General features: G+C 34.9%; 1 protein-coding gene across 1 annotated transcript; it reads right to left on the reverse strand.

Annotated features, from left to right (window-relative positions):
- Positions 1 to 5,672: 5,672 nt before the first annotated feature.
- LOC129891313 (uncharacterized) lies at positions 5,673 to 12,404 on the reverse strand. Its single transcript, XM_055966624.1, has 5 exons — positions 12,214 to 12,404; positions 10,108 to 10,319; positions 8,114 to 8,353; positions 6,545 to 6,696; positions 5,673 to 6,124 (listed from the first exon to the last, which is right to left on the reverse strand). The coding sequence occupies exons 1-5, from the start codon at positions 12,319 to 12,321 to the stop codon at positions 5,934 to 5,936; spliced, it is 903 nt and encodes a 300-aa protein (XP_055822599.1). The 5' UTR covers positions 12,322 to 12,404; the 3' UTR covers positions 5,673 to 5,933.
- Positions 12,405 to 13,464: the final 1,060 nt, after the last annotated feature.

The following is a 13,464-nucleotide window of genomic DNA, read 5'->3' on the forward strand; positions in this document are numbered from 1 at the left end:
GTAGGCTTACCACACAGATGTAGCGCTTGCAAGGCAATTCAGACGACTTTAGCAAGATGTAGGGGAAATATTTTCCATAGAACATTTATCATAGATTGATAATCAGATAGTGCTTTAACGAAATTTTTCAGTATATCATTATTCTATTTCTTTCTATTTCTCCCAATTAGGAGGGGAAGTATTAATTAAAACTAGTAATAAAGTTTGTTGTCAAGAGAACTATTATGTCATCTGTTGAAAAATCACTAAAATATTAGTAGGATAATACACAAGTACCACCTTCAATTATGATCGAAATTGCTAAGACACATCTAAACTTAACTAAGGTCATATTATCCCTCTCCAAACTCATTTTTTTCATAATTTCGTGCACCTTATTTGCCTAGGTGGCACACTCAATCAGCTTACTTGGAGGAAGTATAAAACACATGCGGCCCCACTTTTTTATTTTAAATAAAAACCTTTTATTTCCCACTTAACCTTATATTATTGAATTTTGTTATTATATATTATATATAATAAAAATCTTATTGTCTTTTCCTTTCTGTCTCTTCTCTTCCGTTCTCTCTCATCACCTTCTTTTTTTTTGTTCCAATTTCATTTCCCGAATGGGTATTTAATCACAATTATGAAATCGGAGTATTAATGGAGATGTAAAATAAAGAAAAAAAACTAGAGATGGAAAGAAAGAGTGAGTATTAATGGAAATGTAAAAAGAAGAAGAAATGGAGATGGAAAGAAAGAGGATTAATGGAGATGTAAAAAGAAGAAGAAAATGGAGATGGTTCACCTTTTTCAATATTTTTATTACATGTGGCCAATTTTTATTGGTCACCACCGCCTCCAACAAATCTTCCACACGCCTAACCAAGAACTCAAGTGAGGGGATCTGGTTACTTTGTATAATGTCTTACGAGTAGGCAATGCTAATGGAAGACGAAAGTCAGGTGAAGTCACGGAGTGTGCCACATAGGCAAATAAGGTGTACGGAAATACGAGAAAAAATGAGTTCAAGGGGGTATACACTACTAAAACATGTGAAAAAACGACGCAAAAAAGCAATGGACTGCGTCGCTTTTTTGGTCAAAATCGACGGAAAAGCGACGCAATCACTTTCGTCGCTTTTTGGCTCTACGCTTTTAAAAAAGCGACGGACAGCGTCGCCCCTAAATTTTTTTAATTAAAAAAAATATATAAAAAAACGACGGACTCAGTCTTTTTATTTTTTTAAAAATAATTATTTAATATAAAGCGACGGATTATTGGTCTCCGTCCGTCGTTGTTTGATCTTGGAGTTCTTAAAAATTTTCAGAAAAGCGACGGACTAAAGGACCCTGTCCGCCGCTTTTCTACAACATTTTTGACAGCAGAAACCTGCAGTTTCTGCAATCAAAATTTAATTCACTTCATAGCAATTCAGCTCATTCAAACACAAATAACAACAAATAAAATACGCAAAATACATAATAACAAATATAATTAAACATTTAAAACGAATAAAGTCATTATTTAGAACGATTTAAAGTGTTTCAAAGTTAACAAAAAATTTCAAAATGTTCATAAACTAACATGGGAAACCTAAGGACTATTTGCTATGTATTCACCACTATCGTCGGATTCATTCGGAGTGGACCCTCTTGAATAATGGGGCAGAGGTTGACAGGCGAGGTTGATCACTTGTTCTCTAATTTGCTCAACTTGTTCATTCATACTTTTATGCTCCTCAACCCTTCTTTTCTCAGATTCTGCCAATGCGCATGTAAGTTCTGCAATTTGCTGAGACAAAGCAGCTATCTGAATCTCATCAACGGCCTTAGCTTGACGTGACTATCCAATATCTTCTAAACCTGATTGGAATCTTCGTACATTATTCCTAGAGCTCATTTCATATATTCGGTCCTTGTGGCTGCCTCCAACCACTTTTTCTATCCAAATTTGAGTGGACTGTTCAAGCGTTAGCTGAATCGAATCTCTCATATCACATATGTGCCGCTCATAATCTAATTAATTCAAGTTATAATTAAGTTCAAATTCTAATTAATTCAAGTTATAATTAAGTTCATATTCTAATTAATTCAAGTTATCATTAATTTCATGTTCTAATTAATTCAAGTTATAATTAATTTTAATTTCTAATTAATTCAACTTATAATTAAGTTCATATTCTAATTAATTCAACTTATAATTAAGTTCATATTCTAATTAATTCAAGTAAAAATTAAGTTTCAAACCTCATGACATTCAAGTTGAAGTTCTAAATTAAAATATCTTAAAATTCAAGTATCTACGTTATTCAAATTAGCTATAAAGTCTAAAGAGTTCAAAATTTATACACACCTAAAAAAATTCTAAGTTTAACTTCAAAAGTCCTAAAGTTCAACTTCATGACTATAAATATCTAACTTTACTTAGCTTAATTAATTCTAAAGTCTAAAGATTTCAAAAATTATACAAACCTAAAGTTCAAAATTAGTATCTAAGTTATTCTAATTATAAGTTCTAAATTAAAGTCCTATAATTCAAGTATCCAATTTCCAATATTTTTCTAAGTTTCAAACTTCAAAATTTCCTATATTTAAGTATCTAAGTTATTCTAAAGTTCAACATTAGCTTAATTAGTTCAAAAGAAAGCTTAACTTCAACAAGATTTCTAAAGTTAACGAAAAATTCAACTTCAAAGTTCTAATTAAGTTCAATTTCTAAATTTAAGTATCCTAAAATTCAAGTATCTAAATTATTCTAATTATAAGTTCTAAAGTCCTAAAACTCAAGCCTCTAATTAAGTTCCAATATTTTTCTCTAAGTTTCAAACTTCAAAACTTCCTAAGTTACAATCCAATATACAAACAAACTACAACAAACTACATGGAATAAACTAATTAAGTAACTACTAAATCACAAATTACTATCCAATTTACAATCTAATACAAAATCTCAAATCTAACTTAAAGCTTAAAATCAAAACTATAACTAGATTCACTAATTTTACAATCAAATATACAAATAAACTACAACAAACTAAATGGCATAAACTAATTAACTAACTAACATCACAAAGTACTAAAAAATTTACAATCTAATTCAACAACTCAAATCTAACTTAAGCCCTAAAATCAAAACTATAACTACATTCACTAATTTCACAATCCAATATACAAATGAACTACAATAAATTAAATGTAATCAACTAATTAACTAACTAACAAATGACAAATAATAAATTGGATTTTTTTATAAGGTTTAAGCCCTAACCTCTTAAAGATGAATAATACTCCTAAAGCACCACAGGACGGCAGCGGCGAAGGTGGGGGACTGACGGGGGACAGCGACGGGGGTGGGGGGACGTCACAGTTTATTTGCAACGTTGTCCGTCGCATTTTGTTCTGACGCTTTTTGGACTCTTTTTAATAGTGGTAATAGGACCTTAGTTAAGTTTAAGTGTGTCTTAGTGATTTCGATCATAGTTGGGGTGGTACTTATGTATTATTCCAATACTAGGTAATTTGCCCGCGCTTCGCTCGGTCATAAATGTAATATAAATTCTCATAGAAAGTGAGATATTAAAAGTATTTCAACAAAAATTAGAAGATTATCATATATCTCAAGAACTTTAGTGAATACTTGAAATAGTTTTCATCTTTGTTCAATTTTATCTTCTACACATTTTTCAATTGTAACATTTGTTTATTGCTTCATGTTTTACAAATGAATGAAGCATTTGTTTCACAAACTAAGAGTAAAGAATATCCAACTGCACAACTTTATACCCGTTTTCAAGAAGCTCATGATGCGAAAATTTCTTATAATTAATCATCACTATAATTAAGATTAATGGTTATTAATTTAAATGATAAACAACAAACCAAATATGTTGTGTACTTCCAATAGTCCTCCGTCTTCAGATCACCTGGGAATCTTGGCATTAGTTCGTTGGTTGATGAAGAAACACAAAAAGAAAAACATAGAAAGATATAGCAAAAACAATTGTGATGTATTCGTACAATTTTTATTTTTATTTTTTTTACAAAATCTCATCAATAGATTCAACAAACAAACTAAACTTGGACGGTGTAAAGAACAATCTAAATATCCAGTGCACCAACATATTGTTGATAATGTTGCTCTTCTATCTCTGATCTGAATATTCATCAGCCATGAGCCCATGGCTCTCTTTCCACACAGCAGTAGGCTCCAATTCTATCTTCCAGGAAGCCAAGCTTACATTATTGACATTGCTAGTTGTGGACAAATATTATATTTTCATGGTTACTATGACTCCAATTGAAGCCATAGTAACCATCAAAATATTTCTTCCATCTAATATTGTTTGTTCTTTCAAGTGAGTGATAAATGTTGAAAATGAACTTGATTATGATTTGAACTCTTCTTTGATAAACTGACTTATTGATCACAGTGACAAGATTCTCGCAGGACGTATAAAAGGCCTGTTTGATTTGTCCCAGTTAACATCGTAGTAGTCAAACCATTATAGCTCTTTCAACTTGCATAATGAATTGTTAATAGACAAAAAGTTCAAATTTAATCTAAATAATCTCATTCAAATATATTTATAATCTGAACACTACTTACACAAGAGATGTACATCAAATACAACAATAGATAACTAACAACAATCATCTGTGAAGAAATAAATAAATCTATAAGCCTCATAATTAGGAAGTAAAATGAATCTACTTTGGGCGGCGGAGAGATCGTCGAAGAAGAAGAAGCGATGGGAAAACTATAATGGCAAACAATGAGGAAGTAAAATGAATCTACTTTGGGCGGCGAAGGGACCGTTGAAGAAGAAGAAGAAGCGACGGGCAAGCATTCTAACGGAAGATAATGAGGCAGTAAAGCGGCGTTTATTCTGATCGAGAAGATGTAGGGAAGCGTGTATTTGGGTTGCCGAAGCGTTCCTTCTTTTTTTTCCCTTTATTTTGTGCAAAAGCTAAATACCATTTCTGATAAAAAGAATCTCTTGGCCTTAGAAAGCGCCACATCACCAAATCTAAGATTCTCTTTTATATATATATATAATTCGTAGAGATAATGTTGATAATTTACTATATAACTAAAATTCTAACAATTGAAATGCTTGTGCTATTCATGTAAATAAGCAAAATTCCTGCATAAGGAGGGGGGAATCCACAAACTAATTACATTATGATTTCTTTCATTGTTTTTATGATAAGAAGTTATGGATGAGTTCGGTGCGAAATAAAATATTTTTCATGAAAAATGTTTTATTGAAAAATATTTTTTAAGAAGATAAGTAAATTTCTTATTTATTTTCTTGTGTTCAGTAGATACATAAAATATTATCCTAAAAATATTTATATATAATTTATACAAATACTATGGGAGTTGGGTGAAGAGGTAGGGGTGGGAGTGCAAATGAAGTGTGTTGGAGGGTCGGGAGGGATGTCATTAGTGCAACTAAGCTTCATTTTTAAGAAGTTTATTTTCCTAAAGGAGATGTTTTTCAAAATATTTGATCAACCGAAGATTAAAAAATTGGAGAAAATGTTTTCCTTCACACCGAACACACACTCATTCATGTGTGACGAAAATGCTGAGAACAAATTTGGCAAGTTCCTACCTGTTTTGTGGTTACAAATAGGGGTAGACATAGATTACCGAAAATCGAATTACCAAATCGAACAAGAATCTACCATACCAAAGTTAACCAAACTTTTGAAATAGCAAACCGAATCGCGCACCCCAAGTAACAAACTTACATAGAGGATTAAGCAACTATTTTCATTAATTAAACACAACCTCGCCAAATAGAAGAGAAAACAATCTCAATACATTTGATGCCATCTCAAAACACATGGTAGCAACAGTATAGGCCACTGTAAATTTTGAAAGTAAGAGAAGTTCTCTTCATCCCTCTTTGCTATCTGCAACTGCTACTTGATCTGTACAGTCTAGTCAATGTTGTGAAAACCTGGAAGAAGTGAAGTTATGAAGCCAAAGACAATCATTTGGATCTCTTTTGCAATACCCCACCAGCGGTTGCCACCATCAGCAGCTCCGGGTTCCACTGCATGCTCATTCTCACCTACCCTATTTACGTCGTTACCTTGTTGATTCTCATTCTCACCTCCAGGTTGTCCCTCTGCCAGAACAGTATGACAAAGAAGAATTAAGACATGTTCCAGTATCCACATTTTTGACAATTACATGTTCCAATATCCACATTAACTATTACATTTAGAAACAATTCATGAATGCACGCATTCCCCAGCAGACATTCTGGACCAACGTGAAAGCAAGATTCAGTTAATGTTGGTAAATTGACATGGCTAGTTTTATAAAAGAGGGGCTAAAACTTTGAAACCCCCACAAAAAGAAAGGCACCAAGTGTTGGTTTATCAGTACTCCACAGCCTATATATATTTCTTCTGAGAGAGTTAACTTGTATTCATTGTAAAGAGCGATGCACCAAAATGGTGCTGGGCAGGACAACAAGGGCACAGTCCCCATGTACATCTAAGATGTGTGTATCTATTCATTGACATAAGTTGAACGAAAGTACCTCCGGCTGCAACATTGTCATTTCCTTGCCTTCCAGCACCTGGTACATTATCTTCCCTGACAGCTGGCCTAGGTGGTTGGGGAGGTGCAGCAGCTCTCTGCATTCCTTGTGAAAGCCACCGTACCAAAGGTGCAAGAGCTCCAGTTTGATATCTACAATGACCAACGCGAATTATATGACGTGACTTAACAAGAAAACTAAAAAAAAAAGGACGAATTTCAATTAACACAACAGTAAGAACCTGTTTGGATTGGCTTGTTTTAGGTGTTCTTACGCCAAAATAGTTTTTAAGCACTTTTGTAGTGTTTGGGTAAGATAAAGAAAGTGCTTTTAAGCCAAAAGAACAAAAATAAGTCAAAAGTCATAACTTAAGATTCCTAATATAAGTCAGAAGTTATGAGCCCATCCAAACAAGCTCTAAGTTATCCGTCTTTCATAGGCAATTCAACCACAAAGCAAATTATATGATTTTATCATATAAAAAAAACTAAGAAGCAAAAAGTATGGAAGCATTATAGCACTAAATACACTTAGAGAATGTTTTCCAATTTTCCCATGTTCGGTTGGTCAAATATTTTGGAAAACATTTTCTCTAGGAAAACAAGCTTCTTAAAAATGAGGAAAATGAGTTCTCTAATGAAAGTAGGAAAAACAAGTTCTACAAGTGACATTCCACATTGATTGTTTTCTCTCACCCTCCAACGCACCTCATCTTCACCCCCACCCCATAGCCCTCATCCCCACCATCCCACACCCATAGCTCCTCACCTCCACCTCCCATAGTATTTGTCTAAATTATATACAAATGCTTTAAGGATAATATTTTTTGCTTACTTACCAAACACAAGAAAAATTAGTAGGAAACCCACTTATTTTCCTAGAAAACATTTTCCTTCAAACCGAACACCCTTACTCAATTTGGTTATTGTGGTACACAAACATATCTAATAGGGCCAATAAACAAGCATAAATGGTCGGGAGAAAAGCTAGAGGGTTCGCCATCAAGACAATGAACAATTCACTTTAGTATTCCACAATGGAGCAAAGAGAGAATGGAAGGACACCAAAAGCAGCAAAAGAACTATGCCCAAGAAAGGAAACCAAGGAAATGGGGATATGATAAACTATAAAAAGCAAGTGAAGATCTGAATGCTATTTAGGAGAACAATACAAATGTAGGGACAACCTAGCTGTTTTTTCCAAAAGGGAACTTTATGGTTATCTTTTAGTATATCCACATTCTCATTCATACTGGTTATGTTGCAGAACTTGATGCATCCAAAAAAAATCTCATGGTCACAACAGCTTTCTAAGACCAAATTGTAATATTTAATAAAATAAATAAACAACAACAAACCCAGTGTAGTCCCATAAGCGGGTTCTGGGGAGGGTAGAGTGTACGCAGCTTACCCCTACCTCGTGGAGGTAGAGTGTACGCAGCTTACCCCTACCTCGTGGAGGTAGAGAGACTGTTTTTAAAAGACCCTCAGCTCGAGTAACGCACATCACAACAAATAAAATAAATAAACGAAAAGGAAATAAAAGTGATCATAATTGACAAATACTTACAGGTACACAAGTGAAGCTAAAAACACAAGCAGAACAAGCCTCTGTCTTGATCCATCTTGATTGAACAAAAAAATCACTGCAGCCAGCTTCAAAATAAGCAAGAGATCTAGCTGAAATGCAATTTGAAATCTTCTGACAACTATTTGACGTTGAGGTCCAAGCTGTTGCTGCTGAGGCTGCTGCTGTCCCATCTGACCTTGCTCCTCACCTACAGCTCCATTTTCTGGAATACTAGGTCCACTGTCAAGAGCATGATGTTTATTTAATTTTAGAAAGGAGAGACTAATAAGGCTCTGCTCGAATAGGTTTTTTATGGAAGTAGCCTTTTTAAGAAACTAAAAAGTACAACTTCCAATACTTCCGGCTTAAGCACTCAACATCGGGGCTTCGTGTTTTGTCAGAGTATAGGGGCAAATGAAGGGAATAAAGATATCAATAATATGACATGCAATTGATTGGATATATATACCTACTAGTTGCCAGGTGCACGAGAAGTTTGTATGGCTTCATCTCTAGTAGTTTAGGTTGATGTCATTTATGCAGATGATAAGTACAACAATGGTAACAAATTACTATACATCTTCAAGCAACTAAGAGGCATGAACACCAAGTGGCGAATACAAAGAGAAATGAGCAGAGTAACATCTTTTAATTTGTTGATCAGGTTAAAGTAAAAAGTGTTAATTTATAATCAGCAACAAAAAAGGTGCTAAGTATGTACAGGAAAAGGTGCTAGTCGCATAAATCATGTCTACCACAGTACGATACCACATTAGGCTCCTTATCAATGTGCGATTATTCAGGAGTTCAACCTTAATGATGATATAGTGCTGCAGACCAGAATCTGAGACTAGGCCAACATGAAATGTTACAGGAGCTTTTCAAGGTGAGAAAACAAAAATGAGAACTGTTTGCTGTGCATCTATAAAAAGCATTTTCCGTATTTAAGAATCAAAAAAATTGAAGTTCTTTGATTCAAATAAATAAATCAAATTCACAATAGTTCTCCCTCCCTGCCACAAATGATCCAAAACGTAACTGAATACCAAGATCAGGTACTTGCCTATGAAAGAGTGTGCAACTATCTAACATAACTTTTGCAGAGTTTAAGAGAACTGCCTGAGATGGTTTAAATGGAGCGACATGGTCAATGAGGATTCATATAGCCAACCCCAACTTGGTTGGAATTGTGGCGCCATAGTTCTTGTTGCTAGTTTAGAATTCAATTTTAAAAAATAAATTCACAAGTCAAAGAGGTGTCAAACATTTCTGGCATAAAGAAAATCTTGGAAAGTGCCAGAATTTAGTCAGTACATTGAATGTACAAAAAAAGCTCTGAACAGCAGCTAGGTTTACCAAGAAATACTAAATCATCCTCATCCAACCTAAATGGTCTGTGACAGGTAAGCCTCGTCCTTTTTGTCATTATTCTCATTCTATTTATTTTTATTTTCCTACTCTTGGATGATTTTCAAGGGAGGTTGGACCGTTGGAGTATTCTATGCTGTGGCAACTTTAGTTACCACGCTTCCATTGTCTAGCCAGAAGTGTTAATCTGCAGGTGCTATGGGCTTGGGAACTTTTTTAATAAACGGACCAAAATTGGTTAAAATGCACTTCTACCGATACAGCAGAGAATTTCTTAAAAACCTGACATGTTGTACTCCTGAATCGAGAACTTCAGCTTTGATTATAAAAGCATTGAAATACTATGCAGAAATCCACAATTCTTGCTACATCAAATATGGAGTCAAGAACCTGAGTACCAGGCAGATACATCTATCTAACTGAATATGAGGCATTAATTCAATGAAACAATGGAAAATAAGGAAACCTAAAGGGACTAAGACTAGACAGTTTAATTCCTGTGTTGTTCCATGCTGGAAGAGAAGTCAGCCATGCCAATTACAGAGGCTATGCAAGATGATGATGATGATGATGATGACAACAACGTATACATCAAAAGCTAGATCTGAAGTCTCAGGGACACTTACGTAGGTACAGCGTAAGTAAATGGGATTAGAGTGTTTGGTGGAAACCCTGCATATTGTCCCATAAAAGGGGCAACAGGTACAGCATAAAGGCCTGGTCCACGGTTCAACTCCTCCTGGATTGGCTGCACTTCGAAAGCCCCGGGGAGCAGTGTAGGATACATGGCTTGGAGCATCTGATAATTCAACAACGGTGAACCCTGAAATGATGGGAGCTGTAAAAACAGATAAAAGAATTAGCGAATAACTTCTCAAATGCAAGTAAGCATTTTCTTTCACAAAAAAGTTTATAAAAAGCCCAGTAATATCCTACTGAAAAGGAAAAGTTTGTGGCTGCAAAATATCCAGGCTATCCAAGTTTTGCAAAGGCATTTGCCTACCAAAAGGTGGCCAGTAAATGCTTTTGACATCAATGGGGATAATAAAGACAACTCACATGACAGTGTTATTAGACATGAACCAAGATCTATAATCCAGCCAAAATCAGCCATTGTCGTGAGTGGTTCAATCAAGTTCATAACAGAGAAGCATCTGTCGAAGTAACTCTTCCAAATTACCACTCCATTAATCTTCACTTGATGAACACAACCCTAAAACCAGATTGAATGTGAAGGTTGGATTTGATGAAAAATCTTACTCTAAAGATGGGTTGTTATGGTCCACAAGTTGAATAAAGAGAAATTCATTTAATTTGATAAATTGGGGAACCAAGTTTATAGGATTTTATAGTGCTAAATGAGCTATTTCTTGGGTCTTAAATTCCAAGCAGTATCAGGCTTTTCGGAAATTTCCTTCTACTCAATGTGCAAAATCGGTCATAAATCCCAATCAGTATCCAAATGTAACTGATAACCAATCTCTGATTACCCACTACATCACGGCTATAATAAAGGGCGCAACACAAGAAAAAAGAAGATTCCAAATGGAATCGCATCCTCGCATATGAAGTAAAAACAGTCATCAATACATTAAGAAAAGAAAGAAAGAATCAACATTAGATAGACAATTTATAATTTCTACATTTCAATCTGCAATGTAGCTATCCCTAAGACATAGGATTATGCACCTAACGATAGCATTTCGTGGCGCTGGAAAGTTGAAAGGATATCTTTATTTGCTGGTTTGGGGTAAATACCAAATGCGGGTAAGTTTTTACCTCTTCTCACCTCACCCCACCCCCCACCCCACCCCCACACAAAAAAACTTTTTGGTCCTTTCCAAGATAAGATAGATTTCCTTTTTAACACGTCTAATGATTTAGCACATGATTAGCAGGTTCATGTACATTGACATATAACATCCTCTAGTGCATAAGCATGACATTGACTCCTACCAATGTTCGATACGCAATTAATGGTTTACAAATAGAGAATGTTGGATGCTTGATAATGACATCAAAAGCAAGCAAATCCAGAACTTAGAACTGCATTAGGTTTATTCAAGATAAGTAGCTTCCAAGACATTGTACTTCTCTTCATTATAGCTCACTTCCACTCACACACGCGTGCTAATATATATGAACAACGGACACCCAAGGACACGTGTGTAAGGTTTGTTTACAACGGACATTAATTTTTGACACTTAAAAGACATGGAACTCCAAAGATTAAATCCCGGAAAATGACAAGAGAGGTTGTTCCAGTGACGCACGAGCACTCAACTTTCAACCTAGAAGCTGGGAGCAAATTGGGAAGGCACAGCTGCTGACTCTTGGAAGAGGGTTCCGAGATAAGGTTTTACTGTATCCCCCCCCCCCCACACACACACACACACAGGAACGCATACATCTTTCCTACTTACACGTTTTGCCCATATCAACATCTTTAAATTTAACTGTAATAATAAAAATTTAGACCAAGATCAAACTTTTCCCAAAAGCTTAACAAATTCAAGGATTCTACTGGCATAAAAACAAGAAAAAGCTGAACCTCCACACCTCAAATGAATAACACAGATTATACAATCAAGACCAGTTTTTTATCGACTTTCTGAATCGTAGATACATAGGATATACATCAAGTTCATACCAAACATACCCAACAAAGAATTCCACCAAAGTGAATTCTTAAAATCACAAAAAAAAAAAAACTTAATTGAGAAAATGGGCACCTGGGGTTGTTTCTTGAGGGTATCTTCTGGAGATTTTTGATACGCAGAAGCAGAAGAAGACGATTGTTGTTCCGAGGTTGAGGTGAGATTTTCATGTTTTTCCGCCATTGAAGCTTTTTCTCTTTTTGCTTCTCTTGTTCTTGAAGATTGGAGTTTTGCTCACCCCTTTTCAATAATAAAATATTTTCTAATTTTGCTCTCTCTTTTCAATTTACGTATTTCTTCACTATCTTCTCCAATAGAAACAAGCCACGTTGTTTTATTTGGTGAATCATCTGGCCATGTTTGGAGTATAAATAATTTTCTTCATTTTTTCCTTCTATATACATCAACATTTGCTTGGTACTATTCTAATTGTTTAAAATATGATGGGTAAATTTCAAATGTTAAAATATTTCGAAAAAATTATTTAAATTTATCTCTGTATTTTTAGTTATGATTTAAGATTTTTTGCCTAATTCTTTATGTTAAATATCATGTTACCTCAATTACAGAAATTACTGAAGATTCGAAAATTGAGATGTTGAACTGTGAAGAACAACTTGAAACAAAACGAAGAAGATGAGATACAAAAGAAGAGAACATGAGAAATTTAAGGAAAGAATGTAATGATTTGTATGTTGATAGGTAATCTTTACAATTGAAATGTCATATAGCATGTAACAATGAAGTAGAAATATATTAACTTCCCTTTCAACGAAACAATCTTCCAAACAGATCGGCTAACTGACAAATGTGCAGAGGAGGGGTATCGACGCCCCAGATAGGAGGTGTGAGCGGATGGATGTGGGAGTTATGCGGAGGGGTAGGGGTAGATCGAAAAAGTATTGGAGAGAGGTGATTAGACAAGATATGATACTACTCCATATCACCGAGGACATGACCTTAGATAGAAAGGAGTGGAGGTCGCGGATTAGGGTAGAAGGCTGGTAGGAATAGAATGGTGTCTTGCCGTGTGTCGGTTTAGGGTGGTCGTAAATCTAGGCGTGCCTTTATAATTGTGATGTTATTGCCTTTGATTATCATATTACTTTGCTATCGTTATTGTTCTTGTCTTGTAAATGTGCATCGCCTTTCGTTTTTTGCCATTATGTTATACATATTGTTTTTCTCTCTTACTTGGATTGTGGCTTTTGAGCCGAGGGTCTTTCGAAAACAACCTATGTATCTCCATGAGGTAGTGGTAAGTTTTGCATACATTTTACCCTCCTCACACCCCACTTGTAGGATTTCACTGGGTATGTTGTTGTT

Source organism: Solanum dulcamara, chromosome 6 (genome assembly GCF_947179165.1).
Source record: "Solanum dulcamara chromosome 6, daSolDulc1.2, whole genome shotgun sequence".
Lineage (NCBI taxonomy): Eukaryota > Viridiplantae > Streptophyta > Magnoliopsida > Solanales > Solanaceae > Solanum > Solanum dulcamara.

Bases quoted from the DNA above. Each gene is read 5' to 3' on its own strand.
- LOC129891313 (XM_055966624.1), bottom strand. From the start codon at position 12,321: ATGGCGGAAAAACATGAAAATCTCACCTCAACCTCGGAACAACAATCG. The intron at 10,320-12,213 runs GTGCCCATTTTC...CTGTTTTTACAG, and splicing joins CCCTCAAGAAACAACCCCAG to CTCCCATCATTTCAGGGTTC. The intron at 8,354-10,107 runs GTAAGTGTCCCT...TGCTCTTGACAG, and splicing joins TTTACTTACGCTGTACCTAC to TGGACCTAGTATTCCAGAAA.